This window comes from Perognathus longimembris, chromosome 5, assembly GCF_023159225.1.
Source record: "Perognathus longimembris pacificus isolate PPM17 chromosome 5, ASM2315922v1, whole genome shotgun sequence".
In the NCBI taxonomy this organism is placed as follows: Eukaryota; Metazoa; Chordata; class Mammalia; order Rodentia; family Heteromyidae; genus Perognathus; species Perognathus longimembris.
In genome coordinates, this window is record NC_063165.1 from 60,640,984 (window position 1) to 60,664,739 (window position 23,756).

Here is a 23,756-nt window from a genome sequence, read left to right on the forward strand (position 1 = left end):
TTTCTGCTTCTGCCTGAAATGCATGTACTTCACCTTGTCTGTTTTCCCAGTATCTCCTTCTGAACTCAAAACTAGAGTCACCATCTTCCCAGGATGCTTGCGCTAACTGCCCTTGACCCCACTGAATACTGGATGTTCCTCCTCGTCTAGTCCTTCAGTGTTTAGCCCACCACTAAATGTTCTGCTTCCTTTCCAGGTGACTGACTCATGGCATGCTGCATTTTCTCCTTTGTGGTATATAGCACACCCCCTCTAGTCCCTGCCTAGCACAATGGATGTTTGTTGCATTAATACTTTGTTTCACATCAAACGTGCAGTTTCTCAAAGGATATATGCAATCACATCTTTGATCAATCATGTGACAAATCAAGATAATTAACCCAGGAATAGGGTGTGTTGCGTGACTCTGGGGGAAAAAAATCTATTAAATTAGACATGTGGGGAACATATTTTTGGCCAAACATCAAAACACATGATTTACCAAATATGACCACATATTTTTTAGCCCAGAAAAAGATAAATATGTAGTGTCTACAGCTATACAACCAAGTTGTCATTCTTGCCTTGCTATGTAATCCAAAAGACACTGAAATAATAATTGCTAATTCTGCATGGCTAGCAGTCTTGATGATCACCAAGCATCCTGTCAGATGCTTTGCTATCATCTCATTTATTCTTCTCAACTACCCTTTAAGGCACATCTTTTATCTCTGTTTTACTGATGAGGAAACTGAGGCTTTAAAGGCTTAAACAGTGCAGGGCCCCACCACTTCCCAGCTCCACCAGAGGCTCATGCCTGTAATCCTAGTTACTCAGAAGGCTGAGATCTGAAGATCAGGGTTGGAAGCCTGCTTAAGCAGAAAAGTCTGTGGGACTCCACTCTCCAGTTAACCACCAAAGAAAGCAGGAATTAACAATGGCTCAAATGGTAGAGTACCAGCCTAGAGCAAAAAGCTCAGAGGCAATGCCCAAGGCCTGAATTCAAGGGCCCTCCTCCCACATACACACAATGATTAAACAGTTTGCCCTTTGGCAAGTGCCTAAGTAGTCCACTTAATCCTCTCCATCTTTCTTCAATGACCTTTAACCTTATTAAATCATCAAAAGAGCCACTTATGAAAGAAAATAACTGTGGCTTCTGGAAATTTTTTTATTAAAACTGTTAATCTCCTGGCAATAACTCCAAAATCATGATTCAGACCAGCAGTGACACTTGAAAATGGAACCACACTGGGCCTCTCCTGGCTACAGAGATCTCTTGATGCTGGAAAGGAGTGCTTGACCTTAGTGTTTGTGACTACCTGTGTTGTGTGTTCCCCCCCCCCCCCTTACTTGGTCTCTTGCCATACTTGCCTAGTGAAAGGCACTGATTGATGATCACTCTATTCCCCTGAGGAACTTTCTCTGTCCATCAGGTTTAACCAGTTCAGTCCCTCCACAGCTTTCACGGCACTAGGATTAGAGCAACGTTTCCTTTACAGATCGAAGCCCTGGAAGCAGCCTCGGATTCACATTCCCCAGTGATTCTCTCTACTAGAATCACTTGACAATTACATGGGGACTCTCCAGATCCCTATGGCCAGTAGCAGCAGCAAGAGTATGTTAGGAAATGAGGGATGGGGGCTCCAACCCTGAACTACTAAATCAGAATCTGAACAGTAACAAAATATCGGGTGATTTATAGATGCACACTTCAGTGTAGAGAGCCACTCATCTAGAACGATGCTTCCCCCTTTTCTTTTTTTCACCATAGCATCCCTAGAAAATGGAAAGACTTATTTGATTGACATACTGGGAATACAGTGAGAACTTGTGCTATGGCATTGGGGCTCAGCCATAGAGACCATCTGCCATCCTGAAGACAGGAGATCTGTGTCTCAGGAACTTCTGTGCCGGGACACCCTGGGTGAGAGGCTTTGGTGTACTTCAAGTAGCCCCGGTTCATTTAACTTTTGTCCATGAAACATAGTTCCCTACGCCTTGCTTACTCTAATTTCCTTCATCATTTATCATTTATTTTCACAAATGAAGAATCAGAAAGGCTACTTTCCAACTAGAGATTAGAAATCTTACACCATGCAAGAATGCAGTCTCCACTTCCTATTCTAGATAGAGTGTTAGAATGATACAGAGAAAATGTCTGTTATTCTGATGAGTCATCTGCTGTGGCCGAAGGAACACCAGGAAGAAATCAGAGCTGTCCTCTCTTTGAAGAATGTCCTTTCCCTGCTAGGCCACAACACTGAAGACAGAGGATTAGTAACATTTAAGGTGGCTTCCTCTTTCCTGAGTGCCAATAAGAATGTGATTTTGTTTAATCCTTCCTTAGCAAAAATCTGCCAGCCTGTAAACTGGACAGGTGTCCCCTCACTTAGCCAGCCCCTGGTAATGGGGTGACAGTTGGGATGGAAGGAATGAAATACCTTCAGGAACACTTCCTGGGGAGACCATCTGATCACAACCACCAAGTTTCAGGCATACCATCTGACTTTGTTGAGCCCCAAGCTACATAGGGACCCCATGGATGGTTCTCTCCCAAAGAAAATGCTGAGATTTCTTAACTCAAAATAGTGAGCTTCTACCATGAAACAAACAGGACAAGATCTATTCTTAAATGAAGGACTGTCATAGTCTAAGCAAGTACAATGGGGGGAGGGTTATTGTTTATTGTTTCCAAACAATTCACATTTTCCCCTCTCTTTCTGACTTGCCTGCAAAGTCAGAATTCTCTCATTCTTCTTCCCCTGTGAAAGAATAGACAAAGCATCACAGATTTTGGCTGTGTTCATGTGGGTTTCCTTCTAGTCTTAAAACTGCATACCCCTTATGTCTCAAAAAGCTATATGACCTCCCTTTCCTATACCAGTCTACCCAAAAGAGGCCTCCTCTGACTAAAGTCTTTTGCATTTATAGTAGAAAGGACAGTGACCAGAGCATGCTGTCATTTGTGACCTCTAGTTGGTATTCCATAGAACTCTTTCCTTGGAACACCTCTAGAGGGAAGCAGGTCTTTCTCCTACTCAGACTAGAATTGTTCAGAGCATACTTAACAGTCAATCAGAGTTCCCATGATGTCTAAGAAATGAACAAATTTTCTAGGTTCCTAGAAAAAAATGAAATTGGTAGGACTCTTTCTTTCTCAATCATCTGATTACCAAATGCTAAAAATGTAAGATTAGGGAATGCCAAATGGTTGGGCCTCTTAGACCAAAAGCTTTTTGTATGTAACCATTTCAAGTACTGCATATTGAGTTATCTCTCTGTTTCATGGTCCAGGATGAAGAACAAGCTATGGTACTTTGAATTTGGCACCTCAGAGACCTTTGCAGCTACCTGCAAGAAACTCCATGACCACATAGAACTAGAGGTAAGCTCCCATGTGGGGAGAAAGCTTCCTGAACATTGTTTCTACTTCTCTCTCTCTCTCTCTCTCTCTCTCTGTCTCTCTCTCTGTCTCTCTCTCTCTCTCTCTCTCTCTCTCTCACACACACACACACACACACACACACACACAGCCCTCAGGATATAATCTCTTGGTTCATTAAGTAGCAATCTACTAGAGTGTAGCCTATTTGTCATATCTTCATCTTGTCCCCAGACACTTTCAATAACCTCACTCTTAGGACTCCAATTGATGGACCTGTCTTTCTTGGCCTGGCCAAAGAATCTTTGGGGACTCTGGAACCCATACAGCCATAGTCCACTCTGCTCTTTAGCTGTCCTCCCAACATACCATTACTGTTACTTACTCAAAGAGGCAAAGACAATTACTGTCCAGGGAGAAGGCTGATCATGGAGTAGCAACAGTGTTAGAGGCCACGTAAGAGACTTGAAACTAGTGGCCATGGAGAATTTGGGGGTTGAGAGTTTGACCAGGCATCCCTCACTCACCCACCTCAAGGATCTGGCTTATAGGTATTCTGGGACAGCTGCCTGCATATGCAGTCTGTACCATCACAAAGCTCTGTGGGCTCAGAAGAGTTTGTCATCCTGAAATTCTTGATCATCTTTTCATTGGCTTTTATCAGTCATGGAGAATAGAGATTTCATTGTCACATCTTCACCTTGATCATTTTTTTAACCAAGAGCCTTCCTGCATTTTCATTTTGAACTGGGCCCCAACAGATCCTGTTGGTGTACTGTGTTTTCCTAAAGCTTCCAGCACTTGTAGCAGCCTGCCTCCAACTATTTTGCCCCTAGGGCCCCTTCTCCGGTTGATAAGCTGTCTGTCTGCTTCAAGATCTCTGCCCTGCTTTCTTCCAGGGTAGGATGGCTCTCCTGAGAGCCTCTCACCGACTGCTGTAAGCATCCCTCTCTCTCTGGCCACCTGATAGCCCAAGTTCCCAAGCAGAACTATCTGTCTTCACTCTGCAGGACCTCAGGCTAAGCTGAGTTCTTAGCTTCTAACCTCACCTTCTCATGGGGTTCAGGCCTGAAGTCTGATTTCCACTTCAGAAAAACACATGAAGGAGACAGAGAATTCCTGCTAACATTAGTTCCTCCTGCCAGCACCTCCCACCCACCCTACCCCAAGCCTGGTCTGGAAGCTTCCTTAAGCAGTCTAGTGGGTTCTGGACACCCCTTTGAGAGAAGAGGGTTAGCCCTGAGGCAAGATGAGAAAGCCCTGTCACGCCCAGGAGAGAGGCTTTGCACTGGCCCTTGCCTAGCAAGAACTTTTCACAAACAAAACACAAAGCCAGAGGTTCTGCAAAGCTCTGTTTGACTCATCAGTTAGGCTCACCCCTTTGGTTGCTGGGTTATAGACACCAGGGTGGGAGACACCGATCCTTGGCTAATCCCCAGTCCATTGGCCAGCTTCTCTAAAGGGCACAGAGACTTGGGAGCCTGTCTCCTCTAGCAGTAGATGGCTGAGACCATCTACACCTGAGTGAGGCTGAGGAGCCAGCCCTCCTCTGTTTACACATAAATATTCTGTCTGGAAGCTGTGGCTGAAGGAGGAACACCTTGGCAGAGGAACGAACTGTGGCTAGCAGAGATTTGTTAGCATTTTCCCCTTGGCACCATCATCTGGTGGGATCTCTTTAAATATACCATGAGTGAGGGACAGCCTTGGCCTAACCACGGCCAGCTGCAGGCACACAGCAACTGCTTGTTCTCCCTGCAGCTGGCTTTGACATGGTGCCCAGAATACAGCAGCTTGGCTCCCCTGCCTCTATGTTCCACCCTTCTGACTCTAAGCTGGCCATGCCCCATGGCCCCTCTGGGTCCAAAGCACAGCAGGACTTCCTCAGTCACTGAGGGGGCTGGTGGCCTAGTGGCAAAAAAACACTGGTAGCCTCTGAAGGGGGTGGGGTTGTTCATGCTATGGGTTATTGAGAGCTTTCAGAAACACTTCCTGTTTTCCTTATCTCCCTATAATAAGCCTTTTAGTATTTATTCATGAGTGTAAGCTGAGAAAGTGGGGGTGAAGGTATCATGTGACTGTGGCTTCTGACAGCCTGTATGTAGGATTGGGGCAGGCACCATTGTTGTGTCTAATGTGTGTGGATGGCCCTGTGTGACCTGGCCAGAGGGGCATTATGGGAGATAGACAAGGAAGGTGAGTGGCAGATGTTAAGGACATTGCAAAGTATTACAGGTAGATGTGAGAACACCAGTAGCCTTGGGAGGAGCAAGTAAGAGATGCCATGTTAAGTGATTGTCTAAATGTGGCTGCTGAACACACAGCCTGGGCCTGCAATGACCAGCACAGGATTCACTAGCTCCAGGTCAGCTAGCCTGACAATACCCCAACCATGCTTTCTGTCTACATTTCATTGATTTCAAAGACCTGCCACAACCTTCATTCCAAGTTACACAACAGCCCTAGAAACTTAATAGGCCAAGAACTTTATTCCTTCTTTATGGAAAGGCAAGTTAAGGCATAGAGAGTTAGAATGATAAATAGAAGGAAAAGAAAAGTTAGGTGCAAGCCAGGCACTGTGTGGCTCACACCTGTAATATTAGCTACTCAGGAGGCTGAGATCTGAAGATTGGGTTCAAAGCCAGCCTGGGCAGTAAAATCCTCAAGACTTTTATCTTCAGTTAACCACTAGAAAACCCAAAGTGGTGCTATAGTTCTAATGGTGGGATGCTCGCCTTGAGCTAGCAGGACCAGCAAAAAAAAAAAAGAAAGAAAGAAAGTTAGGGGCATGTTTTAACTGTACCCACAACATGTTCTCATTTGCTAAAATGACCCAAAGAAACAAGTATTTATCACATTTTCTTTAAATGAGTCTGGTATATTTAGTAACTTGACCAAGACCTCATTGCTGGAAACTGGGAAGAAAAGATCCTAGTTTAGATTGAACCTCAGTAAGCAGAGATTTACCTGTAAGTGTTAAAACCTAATAAATGCTTCTCCCTCCTTTATGGTCAATGGGACATATGATTTTCTTTGGGTTCTGGCAACCATGCTATTCTGCTGAGAAATGCTGAGCAAAGATGGTCAGAAGGCATAGTTCTACTTCCATTCCAGGAAGGAATGAGAGATTCTGTAGGAAGACAATCAGAGAGGAATACACAGCCTCACATTGTACCTCAACCCATAGAACATACAAGGCCTCATGTTATGAATGAGGAAACTACAGCTGAAAAGGGACACAATTATAATGATCTCAGGGAACAGGTAGTAAAGTCTATTTGTTTGGTCATTAGTAAAAAGTTGGTTGGGGGCCTGGGGATATGGCCTAGTGGCAAGAGTGCTTGCCTCGTATACATGAGGCCCTGGGTTCGATTCCCCAGCACCACATATACAGAAAATGGCCAGAAGTGTCGCTGTGGCTCAAGTGGCAGAGTGCTAGCCTTGAGCAAGAAGAAGCCAGGGACAGTGCTCAGGCCCTGAGTCCAAGCCCCAGGACTGGCCAAAAAAAAAAAAAAAGTTGGTTGGATGGTGAGACAAAGTTCAAATGTGATTTTGCTAGGGAGTTCTCCATTAAAGGCTATTTTTTTTCCATTAAAGGTTATTATTCATATGGCTTATAGATTCTCTGTAAGGGTAGTAGCTGATTGGAAAGCAATAGGAGACTGGCCTCATCTCTAAAATAAAGCTCCTGGCCCAGGTGACAAGAGGATATAATTGACAGAACAGATAAGCACTGGTTAATAGAGAACTCACTTCCCTTCATGAGTGCTAAGGAAGCTAGAGCCAGATCACTCTGGACTGTCTTTAAGGGAGGCCCAGTGACTCAGACAGAGGAGGCGGTAACCCCAGACTTATTGCTCACTTACACACACTTGGCCAGCACTGCACAGTGAGAAGCCCCAACTGATACTCACAAGTTGTAGAGTTAGCCTTGTTTTACACTGCTGAAATATACATCTGCGCTTCAGTACTTTTTATCTATGAAATGGAGGAAGTGGGGTGGTCTTTCTGTCCCAAGGGCACTGTTGAAGTGTTCCAGGGCTTTTTGTTTATTGTTAGTTATCTGGAAGTTGTGTTAAGTGTCCCACAGAATCTGCAAAGCCACCCTAAGTGGAAGGGGTTTTAATCATCTTTCCAGAGCAAGGAATAGGCTAACAAAGAAAGAAGCTCACTTGAGACCCATCACATTGGAGCAGGTGGGCCAGGTTAGGGTCCCCCAAAACCCAAGAGTTAATAGGCAGTGGTGAGTGCCCAGAGTGCCACTCTGCCCTTTGATTACTCAGTCATTTCAGATAAAAAGCAGGCTTGAGATTTGAGCATAGAAAATACATTGCAAATGTACTTTCTCTGTGAGAATACAGAAGGCCTGTGAACATTTGGTCTATGCCTGGAACCAGGATATCCAGTGCTTTGGTTTGCCTCTCGTGAAGAAGTACTTTGTGCCAAGCACCGGTAGCTCACACCTGTAATCCTAACTACTCAGGAAGTTGAGAACTAAGGATCATGCTTCAAAGACAGCCATGACAGAGGTATCAGTGAGAATCTTATCTCCAGTTAACCACTAAAAAGCTGGAAGTGGAAGTTTGGCTCAAATGGTAGTACATCAGCCTTGAGTGTAAAAGCTAAAGAAGAACACCCTGGCTTTGAGTTCAAGCTCCAGTATAGGCACAAAATTTTAATTAAAAAAAAAAAAAAGAAAGAAACAGCTTGTCACCACACCCTACCCTAAGCAACTACACCTTGTCTGAGGCATCTTCTTAAGGTTTGCTTCCCCCATAGCCCTTTATATTTATTCTAACCTGATTTCACCTGAATAAACAGGGAGGGAGGAACTGACAAGTGAGTCACCTCCCCCATACCAGGCCCAGAATAGCCTTATAAAGGGTTTTAGGTGTGACCATAGTTAGGCGGAGCAAACCAGGCAGGCTTCAACTCGAGCACTCATTTTTCATTCTGTGGAAATATTTCATTTTACTGACTAGTTAATAAAACTCCTCTAATGCCTTGATATTTAATTTAATTTAAAAAATAATGATCACAAGAGAAAGCTAGCCAGCTCTACTAATAGGAACATTAGTATGGGTGAAACTGGTTTAAAAAATTCTGTATCTGTTACATGTTTCTATATACCAGTAGCACACACACACCCTTTTGGGGGTGGGGGCAAAGGGAGATACTGGGATTTTAACTCAGGGCCTCACGATTGTTATGCAGGTGCTCTACCGCTGAGCTACACTTCCACATGTCTACTCGTTTTCATTGAGGACTTTAAAAAGAAATACAGAAAATGAACTGGCTGCTGATGGCCCAAGCTTATAATCCTAGCTACTTAATCAGGAGGCTGAGATCCAGCCCAGACAGAAATGTCAGTGAAACTCTTATCTTCAGTTAACCACCAAAAAGCTGGAAGTGGAGGTGTGGTTCAAGTGGTAGAGCATCAGCATTGAGTGAAAAAGCAAAGGGACAGTATCCAGGCCCTGAATTCCAGCCCCAATACTAGCACCAGAAAAATAAATAAGTAAAAACGGTATATCAAACTCCCATTTTTCCCTCACTCAGAATCGGTGGATCAGTACTGTGTCACATTTCCTTCAAGCATATTTCAATCAAGGAAATAAAATATTACAGATAACATTGAGGCCCCCTCCCTCCCTTCATGTTCTGCAACCTGCCTTTTCCACTCACTGTTGTGTTCTGAGCTCTTTTTCTTCTGATATTGATAAAGCTGGTTCATTATGGTGAGAAGAGGATAGAACTGAGACAAGATCTAACTATGCAGCTGGATTTAAGCTTGAAATATTTCTGTCAGCCCCTTTTGGGCTGGGATTAGAGGTATACCACACCATACTCCACCTAAATAACTGTTCTCTCATTCTCTGAATGCCCCACTAACTGTTGATGAGGAAGAGAAAAAGTGGGAATTCTCAGACCTGCTGATGGTAAAGCATACTGAAGAGTTGAAATGCATGTTGGGAACTGGAGGTATGGCTCAAGTCAGTGAAAAAGCCAAGTGAGAGCTCAAAGCCCTGAATTTAAGCCCCAGTACTGGCACAAGAAAAAAAAAAAAGAGAGAGAGAGAGGAGGCCGGGAATGTGGCTTAGTGGTAGAGTGCTTGCCTAGCATGCATGAAGCTCTGGGTTCAATTCCTCAGCACCACATAAACAGGGAAAAAAAGCCGGAAATAGTACTGTGACTCAAGTGATAGAGTGCACTCTTTCTTGAGCAAAAAGAAGCCAGGAACAGTGCTCAGGCCCTGAGTCCAAGCCCCAGGACTGGTTTTAAAAAAAAAAAAAAAAGAGGGGGAGGGAAAAAATGCATGTTGGACTGTCCAACCCAGCTGGTACCTCCCGACCTAGACTAGGTGAGCATCCTGTACTGAGTCCACATTTTGGGTAGAACAGCAATACAGACTTTTTTGTTACAACAAAATGCAACAAACACAAATGGCTTATTTTAACACCTGAAAAAGACATTGTAAGTGAATATACTAAATGCCTCTGTATTACATACTTTAACATGGCTAGTATTGTTTTACTCCACAATTTTTAATTTAAAAAGACAATAGGAGCTGGGAATATGGCCTAGTGGTAAAGTGCTCACCTCATATACACGAAGCCCTGGGTTCGATTCCTCAGCACCGCATATCTAGAAAAAGCCAGAAGTGGCGCGGTGGCTCAAGTGGGGGTGCGTGGCACAGTGGCTCAAGTGGTAGGGTGCTAGCCTTGAGCAAAAAGAAGCCAGGGACAGTGCTCAGGCCTTGAGTTCAAGCCCCAGGACTGGCAAAAAAGCAAAGCAAAACAAAACAAAACAAAGAAGACAATATACCAGGGAAAATGCTAATGCTGAATCTGGGTCTCACCTGTAAGGATCCTGAATTCTGAAAATTACATTAGTATAGCCATGTATATATAAAGAAATTTTATAAATGCTAAGTCAGACTACTTTAAGATTGTGAGATACCTTTAACTACTCCAGTCTAGTTCAGTGCTATTTTCCTTTACAATTGGTATATATTAATTGCATAAAGATTTTCACTATCCATACATGCATATATTGGACTTTAATCAGATTAACTTCCTCTATTACTCTTCCTGTTCCCTTCTTCTCTATTTTCAACAGATTTTAGTGGGTCTCATTATGCCATCTTCTTACACAGACATAATGTATTTCAATATTATTCACACACACCCCACACACATCTTTACTATTATTTTTCAGAAGAGAGAAACCAAAGACTTTACAGGTTAAGTAGCTTGACCAAGTTCACCAAGCCATGGGAGATAGAAAGGGGGGGGGGGGGAAGCCCATGGTTCTCAAGTTCTAAGAGGTCATTTCCTGTTCTGCCATGGCATCTACCTGAAGAGCTACATATACAGAAGGGGAGGAGCTCCTTAAACCTCAGATTCTGGTATGATAAGGCGTTTCTTAGCTTGGGTGAGTAGAGCCTTTCAGAGTCAGTATAAGGACGGTAAGAATTGACCATTCTGCTCAGCCAGCCACATGGATAAAATGGAGACAAGAAAATAATTCCACATCAAACCCTAGAGTCAAAAGAAAGGCTAGGGCAGTCTTTGAAGAAAGATCCTTCTTCGAATCTCTACTGTTTTCTGATCAAGTCCAACAGGCCATGTGTCCCAGCATTGTCCTCACTTGACACAGTAGAGTGCAGCCCTTGCCACATCAATTTCTTCCTCCTGCCCATCGACCTCTTCTCATCACTCCAGAAATGCCTACCTCGGCTTCTTCTCCATGTTCCCTCCTAAAATGTTCGTTGGCCTCTTCTCCTGCTTTTGCAAGTCATCCAAATGCACCGGAGAACAGCTTCACAAAGAGAAAGGAGCAGTGAAGGAAAGGATCCCACAGTATCACCAAGGTGGGCCGAGCACCACCACCATCATGTGGACCTTGATTCAGTCTCAGAATGATATTGGCCCTATTTCTGTAACCGCAAGCTTCCTGAGGACCTCCGTGACTCTTAAGTTGTCATCCATTCTTTTTTTTTTTTTTTAAATTGTCATCCATTCTTAAACACAGTTGCTGAGTGGATGATGATGGCTAATGCTGTAATCCTAGCTACTTAGGAAGCTGAGATTTGAGGATCATAGTTCCAAGCCAGCCCACACAGCTAATTCTGACACTTTTATCACCAAGGAACCAAAAAAAAAAAAAAAAAAAAAAGCCAGAAGTGGAGCTGTATCTCATTGTGATATATCTAATGTGATAGAGCTCCAGCTTTAAGCAAAAGAACGAAGAGAGTACCTTGACCCTGATTTCAAGCCAAAAAAACACAATATTGACATCACGTCTCTCTACTCCTTTCAAGTGTGTACTGACTACAAGTTTCCTCATGGACTGAGAATTGTTCTGCTAACTAAGGAGAAAATTGTTTCTGTCCATTTTCCCTTATAAAATCCCATTGTTTGTTTGCAATTCTTACACATAACTTCTCTCTCTTAAATGACCCTCTTTTTATTTCCTACAAATGCACACCCGTAGTTCACTTTAAGACTCTATTCATCTATATGCATTTATTTTTCTATTCTTTCCTATTTCTTTTGTTCTTTTTGAATGGCTTTGATTTTCTTTTGTCTTTAGATTCTTGTTGATCCATACTTTGTGTATTCTAAGGACTTTGGAATGACTTTTAAAGCTTAAGTCTGAGGCCTGCATTTTCTCACAGTAGTTGGGTGATATGCAGAATGCTTGATAGATCAGCCCCAGGAAACCTCAGAGGACTGAGGATGGTTATCATATGACTCACATGCTAGGTTACAACCTTCTCCTCCAATGAGTTTCTAGAAGATTCTCTCAGCTAACCTCTGCCCCAGAGGGCTTATAGCTGTTAGGACACCAAGGTCCCTTGGTAAAAGAATAACCCTCCCCAAATAATGTCTAGCAAACAAACACATCTTTTAAGTAATAATGAACTATGAGACCCTGTCAACAGGAAAGATTTTCGTTTTCTTAGTTCTCCTAGGATATTGAAAAGAATTCATGATCTTTGTCACCCATTGGGGGAGCCTCAGGGAGGAGAAATACTCCAATTCTTTGTTTCCTCTACAAATGAGTTAAACAGGTTGTCTTGCTGGCTGTAGTGGATAGATCCATTTTTTGAATGAGTATGTAAGATTGTAGAGTTGTTGCCCCTACTATCCATTAAGAGAGGAATTAGAAACACAAAGACCTGACTCTTGGGCCGGGAATGTGGCTCAGTGAAAGACTGCTTGCTTAGCATGCATGAAGCCCTGGGTTCGATTCCTCAGTATCACATACACAGAAAAATCTGGAAGAGGTACTGTGGCTCAAGTAGTAGAGTGCTAGCCTTGAGCAAAAGAAGCTCAGGACAGTGTCCAGACTCTGAATTCAGGACTGGAAAAAACAAACAACAACAACAACAACAAACCACCTGACTCTTTAAGGAGGGTCACAGAATCCAGTAAGGGATTGCATAAATAACCTTGTTTACATATGCATGTTATATCTCAGGTCTGTAAGGATTAACAAATTCTGGCACTTTCATATTGTTTAGTCCAATCCTTGTAACAGCTCGCATGGTGCGTACCAAAGGGAGGAATGACTTTCATTGTTTCTAAAAGAAATTGAGTTTCTGAAAACTCAGTAAATACAGACAGGCTCACACCTGTAATCTGAGCTACTTAGGAGGCTGAAATCTGAGGATTGTTGTTTGGAGCCAGCCAGAGCAGTCAAATTCTTGAGATTCTTTATCTCCAGTTAATGAACAAAAAAGCCAGAAGTGGAGATCTGGCTCAAATGGTAGAACACCAGCCTGGAGTGGTTAAAAAAAAAAGTGCAAGGCCCTGAGTTCAAGATTCAGTAGTGGGGGCTGGGGATATAGCCTAGTGGCAAGAGTGCCTGCCTCAGATACACGAGGCACTAGGTTCGATTCCCCAGCACCACATATACAGAAAACGGCCAGAAGCGGCGCTGTGGCTCAAGTGGCAGAGTGCTAGCCTTGAGCGGGAAGAAGCCAGGGACAGTGCTTAGGCCCTGAGTCCAAGGCCCAGGACTGGCCAAAAAAAAAAAAAAAAAAGATTCAGTAGTGGTACATACACACACACATACTCTTTCTCTCCCCCACCCCCCATATACACAAAAGAAAGACAAAGAGAGAGAGGGAGGGAAGGAAGGAAGGGAGGGAGGGACGGAAGGAGGGAAGGAAGGAGGAAAGAAGGAAGGAAGGAAGGAAGGAAGGAAGGAAGGAAGGAAGGAAGGAAGGAAGGAATGAAGGAAGGAAGGAAGTACTCCCAGATCAGATGACTTTCAATGACAGGACCATCACTCCATTCTACATATCCCTCTCAATGCCCAATCATCCCAGTAGAAGACATCTCTGCTTTCCATTTAACTCTTCTGTCTGTTCAATTGACAGAGGAGCTGCCCTTCAGGACTTGGCATATGTATTAGGCAGTCAGCATTCTGGAACAAGGACTTTATTATGTATACTATATTCCCAGGCCTAGCACAGAGTCAGAAATGAAATAATTCCTCGGTAGTGATTTGTTGATGATAAAATGGAACCCATCTGTGAAAAGCCCATATTTACTGGGAACATTAATAGAAATTACCACTTGATGGCCTCAAGTCACACCTTTTTGTTAGAAGCAGCTGGAATAAAGGGGACCTATCTCTCCATTTGTCACACACAGAGAGAGAGAGGGTAGCAGAGCCTACAGCCTTCTTACCCTGCAGGGTAGGAAGGCCTCCTATGCTGCAGCCCCACTCTGAGCTCTTGAAGGTAGCAGAGGGTCTGGGACAACTGTGAACCAGGACAGGAAATGCCAAGTTTCTCCCACCTCTTTCCCACTGTACAGAGTTAAGACAGAGTGTGGGCAGAGCCCATATGTCAATGAGGGTACCAGGCAGCTGGAATGTGAGGAAGTGACCTACAGGGCACATGAAGGGGTCTCTATCCCAAGAACCTGCTTGCCCTTAGCCCTGCCAATCCCTTTAGACTACCAACCCTGCTCTGTCTGTAGAAGACGTGGGTTTCTCCAAATACCCCATCCAGCTTAGGTTGGCTTCAGCCCCCCCAGACAGACAGAAAATCCTATTAATCTATATCCAGAGAAAGAATGCCTTAACACAGCAGGATTTTCCTAAGCTGGGAGAGAGTGGTGGATAGGAAACAGCTTTGCCCTCTATCCAACTCTGAGGCAACCTACCACCACCACTACCACCACAGTGAGCTCTGAGAAACAGCAGTTTTGTTTTGGAAACTGGCACCCAGTGCAGGCTCACTCCTGGAAATGAACTTGGGCCCCCTTACACTCCCAGCTGCAAAGTTCTACTTCCAGCCTTCCTGCCAACACCCCCTTCCAGCTGCCCCTCTCAAAGGCACCATTGTGCTGGCCTGGCACAGCAACAGAAGAGGGCTAAAGAGGAAGAAAACATTTTCAGCCCATGGGATATTCTACAGCAGGTTGTGTAGACATGGCTTCCCCACTACATTCCTGGAGCCCACACAAACCTGCTAGAACTCCATCATTCCTGTCACAGATGGCAGCCACCGTTCAGGCAAACTGTTCCCCACCACAGCTTGCTGTCACAGATTTGTGCTACCCAGAATTCAGCTGGGTAGGACAAACTGGGCACAACAGGACCAGGGAGAGGGATGTCATGATGGCACCTCTCTCTCTCTCTTTTTTTTTTTTAACACAGCACTGTCTTGCTTGCCAAAGCAAATTCTGAACTTAGAACCTCTGAACTGGAAGAGGATTTAGTTCAATTTACACTCAACAAAAGATGCATTCTAGCACATTCTAATCATCTGAATACCCCAAGGGTGAGAAGCTGACTACTTCTCAAGAAAAGTGTGCATTGCTGGATAGCCGTGGCTGGCAGAAAGTTCTTCCTGACGAGGAACAAGAATCGTGTGTGACATTCCTCGCCATCTGCTGCTCTGGTTGGCACTCAGCACAACACTTGGAACAAAATAGGTGCACAGCATTTGTGGGGTGCAGAAATTCCCAATATCCCATAGGGCATATCTCCATCCTTGAGGATCACATAAAATATGCTGTCTCATTCCTCCACATGGAGGTTCTTCACAGGACTAAAGGGGTACGACCTACATTGTCTCCCATTAACCTCTTCTTAATCTACTCTGAGCTGTATCTCCATTTACAGACCCAGGACTAGCCTGATTACTCTGCTCTTGATAATCTACTTTTTTTTAATGTTTTCCTTTGAATTAACAACTGCATTCCTTGTATCTAGAATGTTCCAAATTATGATGGCACCAATAACAAAGCACACAATTAACAGGCATTAGGCATGCACTCTACATTGGGACTGGCAAGTTGATTTTACTACTGGCAGCTCATTTAGGAATCCTGAAGGACGATGACACCATGAACTACCATACAATGGGAAAAGAAGGTTCTTCTTCAATTTCCTCTCAGACAATGTTTCCTCTCCTGAAAAAAATAAATAAATAAACACCCAAATACTGACATTGCAGGGTTAAAAGATTAGAAATAAAATATACAGTGGCATGTTCATAACAGCGACTCAAAAAATGATATGTATTATTATATTACATATGAGGACATTACTATTATTATCTAACTGCCCACACTAGACATTTGTTTCTAGATGGATATAAAGCAGTCTGAATGCCCAGCAAGCCATTGTCCTGAAAGATTTTCCTGCATGCTAGGCCACTAATTGTATGTAAGAATTACTAAACTGTCTTTTCAATAATGGCGTCACCCCTCATTAGCACGTCAGCATAGCATCTTTTCTTCCCTCACAACACATACCATGTTGTTTTGTTTTGTGCTGGCATTAGAACTCGAATGCAAAACCTGGGTGCTGTCCCTTCACTTTTTCACTTAATACTGGTGCTTTATCACTTGAGCCACAGACCTACTTCCAGCTTTTCCACTGGTTTGTTGGAGATAAGACTCTCATGGACCTTCCTGCCTAGGCTGGCTTTGAAACGTGTTCCTCAGATCTTAGCCACTTGAGTGGCTAGGATTACAGGCATGAGCCACGGACCCAGCTTACATACCCATTTATTAACACCAAAAGCATTCTCTCTAGTTCCTCTCTAGGAAACTCTCAGAAAATTTCTCTTTTCCACTCTCAGTAAATTCCCCTCTTCTGGCTGTAGGAACCTGCAGACAGGACGATACCTACCTCCTTTTCAGTCTTGATATCTTTAGCCAAGGGTGAGCTAGAGTCAAACTGCTTACTGGTGTGTCTCTTCTCAACTCTCCTTTCCATGATGACCTTTGGTACCTTGAAATTGGCTGTTGTGGGAATACTTACAGCATAGAACATAATGATCAGGGGGTTTGCTTCTTTTAGTAGTTGGTTTTTGTTTTGTTCTTGAGTTGGGCATTTAGCAGAACAATGTTGCCTAAAACAGTAAGTGCTTCAAGGATAGGGATCCTGTACCACTGCTGTGCCCTCCCTCAGGCCCAGCAGGGAATAAGTCATCTCTTATTATTCTTTTTCTCTCTTTATGCTGGGACTGGGACTGAACTCATGGCCTCACATTCCTCCTTGACTTTTCACTCAGGACTGGTACTCTGCCACCTCCAACTTTCTGCTGATTAATTGGAGATAAGAGTGTTATGGATATTTCTGCCAGGGCCAGGTTTTTATCTTGATCTTCAGATCTCAACCTCTTACATAGAAGGATGACAGGGGAAGCAAACCACCAGCACTTGGCTCTTGTTATTCTTGATGGATGAAATGAATGCTCTCTCTTCTGCCCCTTATGAGCTGTGTCTTCCATGCCCTGTTCTTGTTACCAGGGTATGGATATCCTTTAGCTATGATCAAAAGACCATGTCATGGGTTGGGAATATGGCCTAGTGGCAAGAGTGCTTGCCTCCTATACATGAGGCCCTGGGTTCAATTCCCCAGAACCACATATACAGAAAACGGCCAGAAGTGGCGCTGTGGCTCAAGTGGCAGAGTGCTAGCCCTGAGCAAAAAGAAGCCAGGGACAGTGCTCAAGCCCTGAGTCCAAGCCACAGGACTGGCCAAAAAAAAAAAAAGACCACGTCACGCAAACTTGGGCTATCTTTTATATCTCTCCCTATCCTGGACATGCAGTGACTTCATTGGTTCATCATATTTTTGTTGTTGTTGTTGTTGTTGTTTTGGTTCTTTTTTTTTTTTTTTGGTTCATCATATTAATCTTGAGAGTCTAAGGAAATTCATTTGGAAGAACGGAAATTTTATCAGGTTTCTTCATGGAACATCTTGGTTTCCATTTTAGGAATTTTTTTTTCCACACACTCGTTTTTCAGTGCACATACTTTGGACATGTGATATGGGTAAAGCATGCCAGAATCTATGGAAAACACAGAGCTGGGTAAGATATAGTCCCCACCATCTATTAATTCTAAAATCTACTGGGATGACACTTAGGTCAATATTTATCTCATATACAAGGAGAAAACAAACCAATGAAAGTTCAGAGAAGAGGAAGGAAGATCACTTTCTAGCTACGCATTGGGAACAACCACACTGAAGAGCTGATTTCCAGAAGGAGGGCTTGAGATTTACTAGGCATGAAAGAGCCATCTTCCTCAGCTTTTCTCCTCTTTCCAAACCAGAGAGATCCTACAGAGACTAGCCTTACCACAGTCTGACAGCCCGCCAAACCAATTTAGAGAGTACTTCCTCCCAGCAGAGATATTCCCATTAGAACAGGGCACTACCCCCATCCTTTCCTCAGCCCTATAGGCCCCCGAGGTTGCATAGAGCAGTTTACTGGTAATGTCTCTTTACCTCATACCTGTCAATGTCCTGCTCTCTTATAAAACAGATGAAAGAATAGAGCATGGGACAGGTATCTGTCACCCACCTCTCTACAAGCTCTGACATGAGGCTCAGGCATTAAGGCTCAGCTCACCACCTGTCTCTCCTTCCTCCCTCTCAAGTCATCAGAACCCTTGTTCAAATGTATCAGCATATGGTTCCCCTCTTCTTCACCCCCTCCTTGTTTTCTCTAGACAAAGACCAGCATTTTGCCTCTTTTCTCCACCAGAGTGCAACAGCCTCACCCAGTTCTCTCACTCACTAGGAAAGGAAAGGACCCCAGGAAAGGACCCTCAGAACAGTGTCTCCCTCAGTGTCACTTCCTCTACTTCTCATGGTAGTCACCCTCAACTTCCTATTCTTTCAGTGCCTTAGTTCATCCCATGAATATGAATGGAGTATCTGCAGTGCCTCAAACAACCGGGGAAACCCTTTCCAAATCACTTTACCCTTTTATTTTATTTTTTTTTCAAATTTTTATTATCAAACTGATGTACAGAGAGGTTACAGTTTCATACGTTAGGCATTGGATACATTTCTTGTACTGTTTGTTACCTTGTCCCTCATATCCCCCTTCCTCCCCCCCCCCCTTTTCCTTCCCCCCCCCCCCGGAGGTGTTCAGTTCACTTACACCAAACAGTTTTGCACGTATTGCTTTTGTAGTTGTTTCTCTTTTTTTACCCTGTGTCTCTCAAATTTGGTATTCCCTTTGAATTTCCTACTTCCAATACCAGTAAACACGGTTACCAATATACTCAGATAAGATACAGAGATAGTGTAGGTACAACCACAGGAATGTGATGCAAGAACATCATCAATAATAGAAGCTACAGGGGCTGGGGATATGGCCTAGTGGCAAGAGTGCTTGCCTCGTATACATGAGGCCCTGGGTTCAATTCCCCAGCACCACATATGCAGAAAATGGCCAGAAGTGGCGCTGTGGCTCAAGTGGCAGAGTGCTAGCCTTGAGCAAGAAGAAGCCAGGGACAGTGCTCAGGCCCTGAGACCAAGCCCCAGGACTACCAAAAAAAAAAAAAAATAATAATAATAATAATAATAGAAGCTACAGATACACATAGGACATTGAAAGTAGTTACAAATGTGATATAACAATTGTTTCCATAACATGGAGTTCATTTCACTTAACATCATCTTATGTGTTCATAAGGGTATAGCTATTGGGCCTTGTGATGCTCTGCTATGACTTGCCTAAACCTGTACTAATTATTCCCAATAAGGGAGACCATAGAGTCCATGTTTCTTTGGGTCTGGCTCACTTCACTTAGTATGACTTTTTCCAAGTCCTTCCATTTCCTTACAAATGGAACATTAGATACCACCTTCCCTCACCGGTTCTACAGAACACCAAACCATATGGTTCTTCTGCCTCTGTTTCCCTACTGTCATCACCTCTGCTCCCTCTGGAGTCCTTGTAGGGACCTAGCTCTTCCTTGAGATTGGGGTAACCTCTGAGAAGGTAACTTCTCAACTTCAGGCTTCATCATTCTCATTTCAGACATTGGAGTGATCCTAGGCTCCATCTGGCTTTACCATGTTGAGACTCTGGACTGTGGCCCTCAGCCAGTGACTATAATTCCTCTCTCTGAATTTAGGACTTGTTAGTTGTCAATCCAAAAGACCACAGATCTAATTCCAGGTCAGCTGAGTCTCATTAGCTATGTAACCTTGGGCTATGCCCTCAACCATTTTAGTCTCTCTTTTGTAACTGTAATATGAAGCCTTTGGAGGGGGCCTTCAACATCTTTTAGGTCTTCCCATGAGAATACAGATTAAGGCGGTAGGTGAGGGAGAGGGAAAATTCTTTTTGGAGAGCAGATAAAGAATTCATGGAGCATGAAAAAATTGGAAGGGAGGTACAGAGAGGGTGCTACAATGTCCCCAATGCAACTTATATTAGGGGACTGTCATAATGTGTCATGGCAAGGGTCATCACTGGCTGATAATAAGTTTCATGGAGTCAGTGGCACTGGCACCTGTAATCCTAGCTACTCAGGAGACTGACATCTGAGGATCATGGTTCAAAGCCAGTCTGGGCAGGAAAGTCCATGAAACTCTTAACTCCAATTAACTAACCCCAAAAGACAGAAATATAGCTGTGGTTCAAGTGGTAGAGTGCTAGCCTTGAGAGCAAATGCTTAGAGACAGCACCCAGGCCCTGAGTTCAAGGCCTAGGACTGGCACAAAAAAAAGCATCATGGGAGATTTAAGCTGGCAATATCTGAACCTACAGATGAGGCTGAATATCTAAAAGAAAGGAAGGAAGAAAAAAGAGACACACAAGAAAGAGAGAGGAAGGGAGGGAGGGAAGGAAGGGAGGGAAAGAGGGAAGGAGGGAAGAAGGGAAGGGATGGGAAGGAGGGAAGGGAAGGGAAGGGGGGAAGGAAAGGGAAGGAGGGAAGGGAAGGGAAAGATGGAGAGAGGAAGAAAGGAAAGATGGAAGGAAGAAAGGAAAGATGGAAGGAAGGAAGGAATATGTACCAGAATATGTACCTCCTGATGAGATGGCTCAAGAATTTCATTATCTTAGGAAGTATTCTTGCCAAAAGCAAGAATCTTATCAAGGCTCTAGTCTAAAAGATCTAACTGAAGCTGGGAGCTGATGGCTCATGCCTGTAATTTTAGCTAATCAGAAGGCTGCAATCTGAGGATCCAAAGTCAGTCCCACCAGGAAAGTATGTGAGACTTTTACCTCCAATTAGCCATGAGAAAACCAAAGTAAAGCTGTGACTCAAAGTGGTAGAGCACTAGCCTTGAGCAGAAAAGCTCAGAGACAGCGCCCGACCCTGAGTTCAAGCCCCACAACTGACCAAATTCCAAAATTTAATTGAGTGAAAAAGACCAGGAATTTTTTTAAGCACCTCAGAGCTGTAGTCTGCAAAATCCAGAATCTGAGAAATGCCTCACTCTTAACAGTGTAATGGAGCAATCAGCAGCACTTGGATCATGGGGAAGCATGTTAGAAATCCAGGGTCTCCAGCCCAACTGATGATTACTTTGAATCTGAATTCTCTGAATTCACCCTTGTTGCCTGGCAAGGCTTGCTGAATTTGACTCTAGGAATGGTTTTTAATGCACAGAGTTCCTCTGATCACGTGGCTGTCACAGCTGGAAAATGGATGGTAGGTAGCTCAGGCATTTGTGTAATTGTTGTTGTTCTCTGATGTGTGCTAGCTTTGTGGGCCTGATGAGTACTGGCAGAACACAGAGAGACAAGGACTGGAAGCAGGAAAGAGGGCCAGCCATTCCACACAAAATAGAGACTGTGGTGATGGCCAGAACTAACTGTAACTCTATAGTGAACCTTGACATCATATACCTTCTCAAACTTTTAAATCTTTTGAGCATTTATTTTATTTTATTCTATGCCTGTCCTAAGGCTTGAACTCAGGGCCTGGGTGTTGTCCTGAGCTTTTGTGCTCAAGGCTAGTGCTCTGCCACTTGAACCACAACTCCACTTCCAGTTTTTTGCTGATTAATTGGAGAGAAGAATCTCATGGACTTTTCCTGCCTGGGCTGGCTTTGAATCCTAATTCTCAGATCTCAGCCTTTGAGTAGCTAGGATTACAGGCATGAGCCACTGGTGCCCAGCCTGAGTTCATTCATTTCTTAAATACAAGATAAATTTGCCTTTTAAGAAAAACAAGTATGGGGCTGGGAATATGGCCTAGTGGCAAGGATGCTTGCCTCGTATACATGAAGCCCTGGGTTTGATTCCCCAGCACCACATATATAGAAAACGGCCAGAAGTGGCGCTGTGTCTCAAGGGCAGAGTACTAGCCTTGAGCAAGAAGAAGCCAGGGACAGTGCTCAGGCCCTGAGTCCAAGCCCAGGACTGGCAAAAACCAAAACAACAACAAAAAAAGAAAGAAAGAAAGAAAGAAAGAAAGAAAGAAAGAAAGAAAGAAAGAAAGAAAGAAAGAAAGAAAGAAAGAAAGAAAGAAAGAAAGAAAGAAAGAAAGGAAGGAAGGAAGGAAGGAAGGAAGGAAGGAAGGAAGGAAGGAAGGAAGGAAGGAAGGAAAACAAGTATAGGCAATAGATAGATCAAAATAAATACAAACCTGAAATGTTCAAAAGCTTGTGAATAGAATTTCAGAAACCATCTTGACATACTTAAAGAAAAAAGAAACTTCAAGAGATGTATATCAATTACATGCAATGTGTAAATCTTTCAAACAAGCCAGTTAGAAAAAAAGGATATTGTTTAGAAAATTAAGGAATTATTATCATACTTTAAGAGTGTTTATAATATTAGGGTAGTTTATAAAGTTATTATCACTTAAAGATCCACAGTATTTATGGACAAAATGATATAAAGTCAGAATTTCCTATAAAATAGTTCATTGTGGATGTGGAACAAAGCTAGGATGAAGCAAGATTAGCTCTGAGTTGCTGATTGCTGAGGAAGGGTTGGAGGGTGGGCAGGAAAATGGATAAAAAGGAAAGATTTTTTTTTTAAAAATCACACAAGATGGGTGAAATTAATGAGGCTAACACAGTGTCAGGGCATCCAAGAAAGCAAACTATTTGCGCTAGAAGTCCTCAGACCCCTTGAGGCCTGGGTTCCATCTCCAAGGTGTCCCCCCCCCCCCATCCTTGCAGAGGGCAGACAAAGCCCAGCGGTGGAGCTACAAAGCAAAATAACCTGCGTCTAAGGAGAAGTGATCAGCCTACTCATGACAGGATGAATTAAAGTTAGAAAAGGGAAGGACTTCCTAGTTGCTAAAAACTGAAATAGGTCATGGAATAAATAGTGGAATCTCCTCAGAGAACCTACAGAAATAACAACACACTGAAAGGTAGAGGCCTCCGCCTCCCATCTTTTCAGGTCACCACAGCAGGCAGGTGCCCTCCTTCCCTCACCCCCTCGATTCTCTGTGCCTTTCAGGAGGACAGAGAAATGGGTGAGTCCAAGTTCTACCCAGAATTAGGAGATGGTAGGGAATTCAAGACACCAAGGATGGAGAAAGGAGATGAATAAAGACCCAGTAAATTTCATTTGCACAAAAATAGGCTTTGGCCTCCTAACCTAGACTCTGGTTACCTAGGGGCTGGCACACCACCAAAATAGCCATGCCTTGGCTCAGCAAGCAAGAAGCCAGAACTGGAGTTATTGTCTTCACCATGGGGTAGGGAGAGGGGCACTTTGGAAGGCTGGGAACTTGCTCAGTGGGGCTTGGGGCACCTCCTGGGTCAGGTCCCAGTGCTGTCTGATGTACCCTTCCGGTACATTCCTGATGGAGCCAGGCTGGCCTTGATGCACCCCACTCCCACCTTGTACCAAATGCTCCCGAGCACCTGACCGAGGGCACACACCAACAGCATGGCGTTTATGCTGGCAGCTGGGGACATTGCTCTCTGTTTCACTATGCACACCAGACATAAATAAATACCTGGGCTCTGCTGAGCACTGGGGAGTCTGCTAGCCCAGTCCTGAATTAGGATGACTAGTGATGCCCCCTGGGACCCCTGTCCTCATTGCTTTATCCCCAGGAGCCACAGGAAAGGGGGAGAACTGGGGGAGGGGGCCAGGAGCAGTTCATGGAGCAGTTGAAAGATTTAGCTCAAGAACCCA

At 43.8% G+C, this 23,756-nt stretch overlaps 1 protein-coding gene across 1 annotated transcript in view; it reads left to right on the forward strand.

Annotated features, from left to right (window-relative positions):
* Dgkg (diacylglycerol kinase gamma) overlaps positions 1-23,756 on the forward strand; it is a 231,081-nt gene that overhangs the window by 170,657 nt on the left and 36,668 nt on the right. Inside the window, exon 21 of the mRNA XM_048347002.1 lies at positions 3,277-3,367. Coding sequence (XP_048202959.1) covers positions 3,277-3,367 — 91 coding nt within the window. The remainder of the gene's footprint in view (positions 1-3,276; positions 3,368-23,756) is intronic.